The 8,321-nt window shown below is 40.3% G+C and overlaps 1 protein-coding gene across 6 annotated transcripts in view; it reads left to right on the top strand.

Moving 5' to 3' along the window:
- Positions 1 to 8,011, top strand: part of LOC107272926 (extracellular sulfatase SULF-1 homolog) — a gene marked incomplete at its 3' end in the record, with an annotated part of 37,862 nt that extends 29,851 nt beyond the window's left edge. For all 6 annotated transcript variants that reach the window (XM_015750605.2, XM_015750610.2, XM_015750606.2 and 3 more), the window contains 2 exon segments: positions 586 to 825; positions 7,690 to 8,011. In XM_015750605.2, coding sequence (XP_015606091.1) covers positions 586 to 825; positions 7,690 to 8,011 — 562 coding nt within the window.
- Positions 8,012 to 8,321: the final 310 nt, after the last annotated feature.

Raw genomic sequence — 8,321 nt, 5'->3', positions numbered from 1 at the left:
TTTTTTTTTTTTTTTTTTAATATTTTGACTAACGTTTGGGTCTATTGATTTTTTTATCTCGTCTTATCGTGACGTAATCGAGTACTTTTGTCAGATAATTAAAATTTTCGATGACTGTGCTTTTTGAAATTACGTGTCTGTTGACGCCTTCGATGACGTCACTGCAGGAATCGTCATGACAATCGTACTAATAGCACGACGTTCTCAAATGACGTTTCACTAGACAACGAAGATTCGTTATCTGAAGATAATCTAACGAATTCAATTGAACGCTGCTGCAAGATAATTATAATGATTCGTTGAATTAAAAAAAAAAAAAGAATTCCCCGAATACGTTAATAACGACCCAATCGATGAAGCGCATATAAAACTGTGCGGCAGCCAGCGCTAACGAAGCAGCGAAAATCATTGGAGAAAGTTGAATTGCGCGTAACACTTGAAATAGTCTGAATATTCTATTTATAGGAATTCTGCCTACTCGGATCGACTATGCGCACGTAATTTTTCAACGTGCGTAAAATCCGACGTTGTGGACCGTCAAAAAAACATAGAAAAAAAAATTTAACCCCCATTGATTTTTTTCAGGCTCGCTGAACTTCATGCCGCGAACCCTCAGGCGCATCAGGGACGAAGGCGCCGAGCTGAGACACGCATACGTCACGACGCCGATGTGTTGCCCTAGCAGAAGTTCACTACTGACTGGCCGTTACGTTCACAATCACGAAGTCTTTACGAACAATGACAACTGCAGCAGTCCTCAGTGGCAACGGGATCACGAGCCTCATTCATTTGCCGCTTACCTGAGCAATGCCGGATATCGTACCGGTGAGTCTTGGATTTATTGTGTTGTGTCGTGTTATTAGTTCGATACGTGCAGTCCAGGGCGTTGCGTGCGATAAATAGGCGACGACAGCGACACCGATTGTCGGGCGGCATAACGCAAGACTAGCCTATAGGAGGAACGATGGACGCGAACCGGCCGGTCGGTGGCGCTTTTGAGAAAAGGCGGGGAAATTCAAATGTGCTATTCGAGTAGATGTGGAGTTGAGATTTCGACGTGGCTGGTATTATGTTTGTTTGCGGGACGGAAGAGACATCTGTTTACTGGAGCATGTCGAGATGCGTCACGTGAGATTTTTACTTTGTGTCGAAACCTTTTTTTTTTATTGGATCGCTTGAATACAACGAGCGACGTGAGAGAATTTTAGGTTAGAATGTACGAGAAGAGTATTTTTTTTTGTGAGGTGATTCATTTTTTATATGTTCGTTAGTGCATCTGTACTAATGTTTTCAGTGACGCAGGTATCTATGTAGAAGGTATGGAAGCGATCGGAGCGCTATTGGTGTAATTAACGTGATACAAAGAACTGGCGAAGGTTGAAGTTCTACGTAAGTTTAGTTCTGGGTCGTGCGTCAGTATAGGGAGAACGAAGTTATATTTATTTCGTATAAATTACGCCACTGCACTTGGGATCCATTATCGTTGGATTCTTAGGATCGAACAAAGATCGGTAGCCGACAGAGGACGTACAAATATTCTGAGCATACAGACGCTACGAGAATAAGGAACCTGAATGGCGAAAGAGGGGGTGGCCCTTACGTTTGTATACTTAGGCCGCCAGTGGGCCCAGGTTTCCATCGACCGTCTCTTGTGTATATAGGCTTTAGTAGCGACACTGGCGCCCTCTGACTGTTTTTCGTACCACTTCTCTCGTTCGCCATCTTTCTCTCCGCTGGTCACGCAGGACGTTCACCTCGGGCTTTGAAACGGAAAAATCACGCGTTACGTAACACTTGATAATTCACGTGAAAACTTTAAATCGCTCGGGTCTCTTGAATTTATTTCAAGGCCGTAACGAAGGAGCGCTACCGCCATCTATCGGCGGATTAGCTAGTCTCGTTCGAATGCCCGTCTATAAGGACTCGCAGATAGTTCTGTGACCGTACTTGGAAACTTTTTTAATGGCATTCGCACTGGCACATATTCCATTGGGAATAAAGCCATAAGGAAAGGAAGTAACGGGGTTCGTAAATGTTTTTTATTACTGTTTTATGACTGTTGTTAACATTTCAGCGGATTATTAAGATTCTACGAGTTTCGACTGTCGTTAACTGTTTCCATGGCTACTTCTTGATGGTCTATTTGAAAACACGACGTTTGCCTCTTAGTGCTACGGTGTAATAGCTATCGATCGAGAAACCGTTTAGCATCGAATATATCTGTATGGTATTGAGATCCACGTGTAGGAGTAACAAGGTTCTTTCATATTTAGTGACGGCTTACAACGTCCATGGATGATTATATATTTTTGACGATACCACCGACGGGTTCACAATGACGATTTTGTCGTTCTGTCACTTCCTCAATATAATCTCTCCAACGTTCTGTCACAACAGGCTAATGCTTCAGGATGAGAATTATGTTACTCGGGAACTTGTGTATAATAGGGGATTAGAGAAACATGGTGACTGCTGCTGACATCGAATTTAATATGTGATTTCAAGTTTCTGACGGATATCCATATACATATGTATGTCGTATGACAGTTCGACTTTCTTTATCTACAGCCGGAATCAGCTGTTCGGTGTCATGGCGGCGATACGATAGTCTACGGCAATTTTGATTTTTTCTATTGAATGACATTGAAATGTTATGTACGATCTAAAAAGTCAGATCCGAGTATGAGCGTGTGTATTATGCATGTGAAAATTTTTGAATCGATTTTTCCAAAATTGAGCACGTTTAAACGAAATTTTGTAAATATTACTAATTGGGCAATTGAAAAGTAACTAGGGACGAATGTTATTTTATTCTTGGTCGCCAATCTCGTTCCAAGAAGCTGGTTCAAAAAGTATGAATGAACGAGGGAATCCGATGGTGATGAGGAAAAAAGGGGGGCCCCTATTTAAGGCCCGTTCACATCGGCAAGGGCGCTGAGAACGTTCGCGAAGGGTGGGAACTGGTTTTCTTATCGTAGCGCAGTGTCCCTGACCAGAATACTATGGCGACCAGGCGACAAATTTTCTCGGCTATCTTCCCGAGAGGATCTTGTCACGCGCGCATACATTACTCGGGTCTCGGTAACCATTTAAGGGGGCGCTTAGGACTCCTTGTCTTGAAATTCTAATACCCCGGAAGGGTAAGGTTGGGCGAGCGCCTAGTTTCAGGCTGGCGCGGATGCCGTCTTAGGATGAGAATTTTACAAGGCAACTCTGCGGCGAAATGTATTATTTGGATTCGGCGAGTTGAAGGCGCGCTTAGGACGCTTCCGCGTTATTTATCCACGGGTAACCTTAAGGCGCTGTTAGAACCTTCGATCAATATTTTTTTTATTCGACCAACATTTTTTTGAGATTTCATTCTCCGATTAAAATTGAACCCCCCTACTTTTTTTTGGAAAATAAAAATAAAACAGTTTTTTAGGTTCGAGGGTAATTTTTTCCCAAAATTTCGGCTTTTTCACGAAAAACTCAATTTAGCAACCGGGGACAATTTTTTTTTTATCGGAAGTCATGGACGCGTCTTTAACGGACTTTTTCGATTTACGGAGCAGTTTCTCTCACGTGACGTGTACTCTGGCAATGATAAGGCCACACACAGAGGCAGATCTTAGCTGGGATAAATCGAGAACACGAGATGCTTCGAAATTTTTCCAACATACAGATACACGTGATTCGAAATTTTTGAAAAAATTATAAAATTTCATTAATCTTACAAACCCCGCTCGTCGTCCAAATTCAAAAAGTCATAATCAAAAAAAAAAAATAAAATGTAACCTATAAACTGCAAAACGTAAATACCAGTAATTAATTCATTATCCCATCAGAAGTCACTAATCATCATACCAGTCACATTAATTTACGACCTATCATAATTGTCGCTCGATTAACGAAGTACGAGAATCCGACAGAGGACAAAAGGGAAAAATAAAATTGCAAAAAAACAGAAGGAAATCTTAAGCCCGTTATCAAGGATGCAATTATTGAGCGATTTCAAATTAGCATACTCCAGAGCGAGACACGTGTCTAATTGCACCGTGTATGCCGACTAATTATCGGTCAAATCGTTGGATCGAATTAATTGGAATCGAAGCGTATCAATTTGGTCGGTCACTTTTATTACCGCCCTCTCGACTCGACGGGCATCGAATCGAAGCGAGACGAAGGGAGAGAAAACGAAAAAGAAAAAAAGGAGAATGAACTTCGCAAATAAAATCCGACGGACAAGATGACCGATAATAATGTTCAAGATGGCTGCCGTTGGATATCTTAATCGAATATCTGATATCTTAATGAAATTCTACGAAAGTCTCGTCACCTGTATCGCCTGCTCGAAAAAGTCTTTAAACGACAGATGCATATAGCAATGCAATTCCTTGGGTTAATCTATAGGGTCGACGTTGAAAAAAAAATTTCTCGTCTCGTTTATTTATTTTTTTATCCCCGCTGCAACGCTGCAGTTCAGCACAGAATGCACCGTAGCACAAACCATTGGCAATTTAGTGCATTTACAAGAATGGCTTTGGCTACAGTGCATTTCAAAGTATGACGAATGCCAATGGGTATTGCATACAGAGAAAAATATATATGTACTGAAAAAAAAAAAAAATACATAAATTCGTAACACTAAGACGGGCCGGGTATTGGGAATACAGGAATTACTTATTTTTTCTCTCTACCCTAGAGGTTAGGTTAGGCTGGGGGGTAATGCACTCAGGCCGTGAATATTGTACGGCGTCTATAGTGAAGTGCAGTACATTTCCACGTTGTCGATCAACTATATTTATTTATTTAATCCATTTTTCTTCTATACTTACAGGATATTTCAAAGTTTAACGAACATCAATTTTTGTCAATTTTAATATTTGCCATATTCATTGACGTTTTTATGATATTTTGTTTTTATCCAACGAGTATGACGAAACTGTAACGACCTGTAGCAGAGGATATCTGCTAGGTAATATTATACATATATATAACCTTATCCTGAACTTTGTACATTTTTCATTCTTATGGTTATAAGGGGTACCTAACCTGACCTGTAGTAGCAGGTCGTTTCAAAAGACGACCAATGTCGATTACACGTTCTTTAAGGACGATATACGTGAAAGAGAAACATATTTCGTTCGTAATAAATTATCGTGACGTTTAATACATTCCTTTCTTAGCGATAATAGCGCTCATAAATACAGCCTTAAGGAAGCCAAGTCGTGGCTGCGCGAAGAACGTTGTTTTAAGCGTCTCAGTCAAAATATTATAAATCGACCTGTACAACAAAGCTCGATTGTTGGCAATGTAAAAACATTCAGGCGCCCTTAATGATTTACCGTAGGTAACGAATTAGGCCTGTAGCCACGTGAGCGCTTATGATGTTTTGAAAATGGCAGGTGACGTTACCGTCGGTTTGAGGTTAGGTTGGATCAGATTAGATTAGATTAGATTAGGGTTAGATTGCGTACAGGGAATTTCCGGTTTGTGATTGTAATAGGTTTAACAAGGATGTTATTGTTGTCGTTTTGAAAAAAAAAAGTGTCGTTACTCCGACCCAACCTAATCTGTCCTGACCTAACCTACATTCAGTCAAGTTAACCTACAAAAATGACAGTCCATGCGCTTACTCGCTTAGGGCATCATTGGATAGGACTACACCGTGACTTTAGTCATCGTGTCCCATGACCCGTGGAAAATAAATGACCTTGCTGATCCTTATCTCTAGCCAATCTCAACTGTCATGACTGTCTTGATAACTGAGTCCGATTGATTTTACCGACCGAGGCTCGTGTGTGCACGTACGCGATATGGAGATAATTCAATTTGTTATTTATAGTCGACCCGGTATATCTTAACTATTTTTAGGAACGCGCTATATAAGTGCCCAGATGCATTAAGACCATGTGCCAAGGGACTCGTGCCAACTACCCAAAACAAAATTTTTTCTAGAATGAAGTCGGAGCGGGGGGAGGGGGGAGGTGATTATTTAGGTATTTTTGGTATGTACAGGAATAAAATTTGAAAATTTTTTTTCGTAAATTTGTTTACGTGGGATTTTTTTTTGTAGGAAATTTGACAATTTTTCTGTTTTCTTTTTTTTTTTGTAAGGATGCTTTTGAAGCATACAGATCCATTGAACATTTGCAGGGCCTTTTACAGGCTCTGGGAGAACTTCAGACTGCAGACTATAGACTTTGCGCCCGCGCCCTTTTTTTTGTTCCCTTTCACCCTTTCACTCCTTTACACGTTTACACTTTCACCCCTTTCATGTACCGCGAGTGCTTGAATAAAAAAAGAGGCCTCTTGGTGATTTTCGCGGCTCAACTCCGGCTGTTTTGAAAGAGTGGAATTAATTATCGAGTAATATCGCGACTGTGGACGAATTTTGAAAATATTTTTGAAATTTTCCCAAAACTTTATCGACTTTACGTGCATGGATTCGGCCGAACAGAAGTCTGGGATTGCAGCTCCATTCCTTATGTGTTTGACCTAAAATCCTCTTGACTTGCTATATAAACTACGTTCGACCCGACTGGAGCCAGTCGTGTGGAGCCGCCATTATAAACAGATTACGTAGCAGAAAGTTGAAAATGACATCGAAGACAGGACGCCGATGATGATGTAAGAAATTCGGAGAATCGTGATACTGCACATGTATTATCTGTCATATTGACTATTGTGATTCGATAAATTTTTTTTATATCGATTTCGTACAATTTTTGTCATTACGATGAATAAGACTTTTTTTTTCTCAATAACAGTTACAATGTATTATCCCCGATCGATAATCGATAATATCGAATAATCCAGATTTTCCAGTATTCATCGATCTCGATCATCCGTCATTGAAATTGCATATCTCCATCTTTTGCATTGACCTATATTTTCCTGCTATTCCATCCGCACTCCTCTTGTTCCATTTTTTTTTGGACTTTTATAGGTATATATTTTTTTTTTCATGCAGCATCCGACTGGCGCCAGGATATCACGTGGCAGTCTCGTCCTTCCTTTTTGCTCGTGGCGGCTTTGTCGGCGGTGAACATTTCTTCTCTCCTTCCTTCGTAAACGTTCGCCGTCACTTGGACATTTCGTTATTTTCATTTTAATTACACGTGCCTCCCTTGTTTACCCCTTTTTCACCGTAATCACACGAGTGCAACAGGTACATCCGAAATATTTCGTACGATGCGTGAATAATTTTGAAAAAAAAATATATATACATCTATCATACCAAAATTCTTAGCCGGTCATTTATTAATTATGCAAGTAAGTCGAGGAATTCAAAATGCAAGGGTTTCTCGTATACTTTCCTCGTCGGCCTTCGGAAAGCCAAAAAAGATATTAAGAACAGGTAAGGTTAGTGGGACGAAGAGACGCGCCACTGGTGGCCTCTAACGTGCGTCCTTTGAATTAATTATTTGATGGGCCAACAGCATATGAATTATTCAAGGTGGGGAGGGTTACGAAGATTTATCTCAATAAGGGATATATTCACGGGTGCCTTTATAAAAATAACGTAAAACTCAAAAATGAAATTAATTTTGGATTTATCGATTACTAAGAAAAAAATTTTGATTTGGTCGTTGGTATTCGAATAAAAAATTTTCATCAGTGGCCATTTTCAATGGTATTGTTTTATCGGCAAATAATAATAATAAAGGCAGAGTCGTAAATGGACCCTTTTTTTTTTGGTTTCAGGCTACTTTGGCAAGTATCTGAACAAATACAATGGCTCGTATATACCACCGGGATGGAGGGAGTGGGGTGGCCTCATAATGAATTCACGCTACTACAACTACAGCGTTAACATGAACGGCAAGAAGATCAAGCACGGCTTTGAATACGGCAAGGATTATTATCCCGATTTGATAGCCAACGACAGCGTTGCCTTTTTGCGGCAGAGCAAGCACAACTTTGCACGTAAACCGGTGATGCTCGTTGCCAGCTTCCCGGCGCCGCATGGACCGGAAGATTCGGCGCCGCAATTTTCCCACCTCTTCTTCAACGTCACGACTCACCAGTAAGTACATGCAAGATCAAATGCACTGGTAATTAAAAAAAAATTTGGTAGGAAAAAATTTTTTGAAATAGATAAAAAGATTTTAGGAAATTTCACATTTTTCAGAATTTCCTTCAAATATTCAGGTTCGCGCGTTCTTTTGCCGAGTCTACGAGACAGAAGGTTCGACCAAGCCGTTTTAGCTGGGAGATAGGAAACTTACGCGGATTAATTGTCGACCGGTGGATAATAGTAAAAAAATAGATGCAGTTTGGCGTTGATGAGAAAAGAGAATGAAATAAAGACAAAGACAAAGAATAGAGCGGAGACG

The sequence above is a fragment of the Cephus cinctus genome, unplaced genomic scaffold, assembly GCF_000341935.2.
Source record: "Cephus cinctus unplaced genomic scaffold, Ccin1 Ccin1_scaffold1312, whole genome shotgun sequence".
NCBI lineage: Eukaryota > Metazoa > Arthropoda > Insecta > Hymenoptera > Cephidae > Cephus > Cephus cinctus.
Note: the sequence above shows the minus strand (reverse complement) of the source record. Positions and strands in the feature narration are given on the sequence as shown.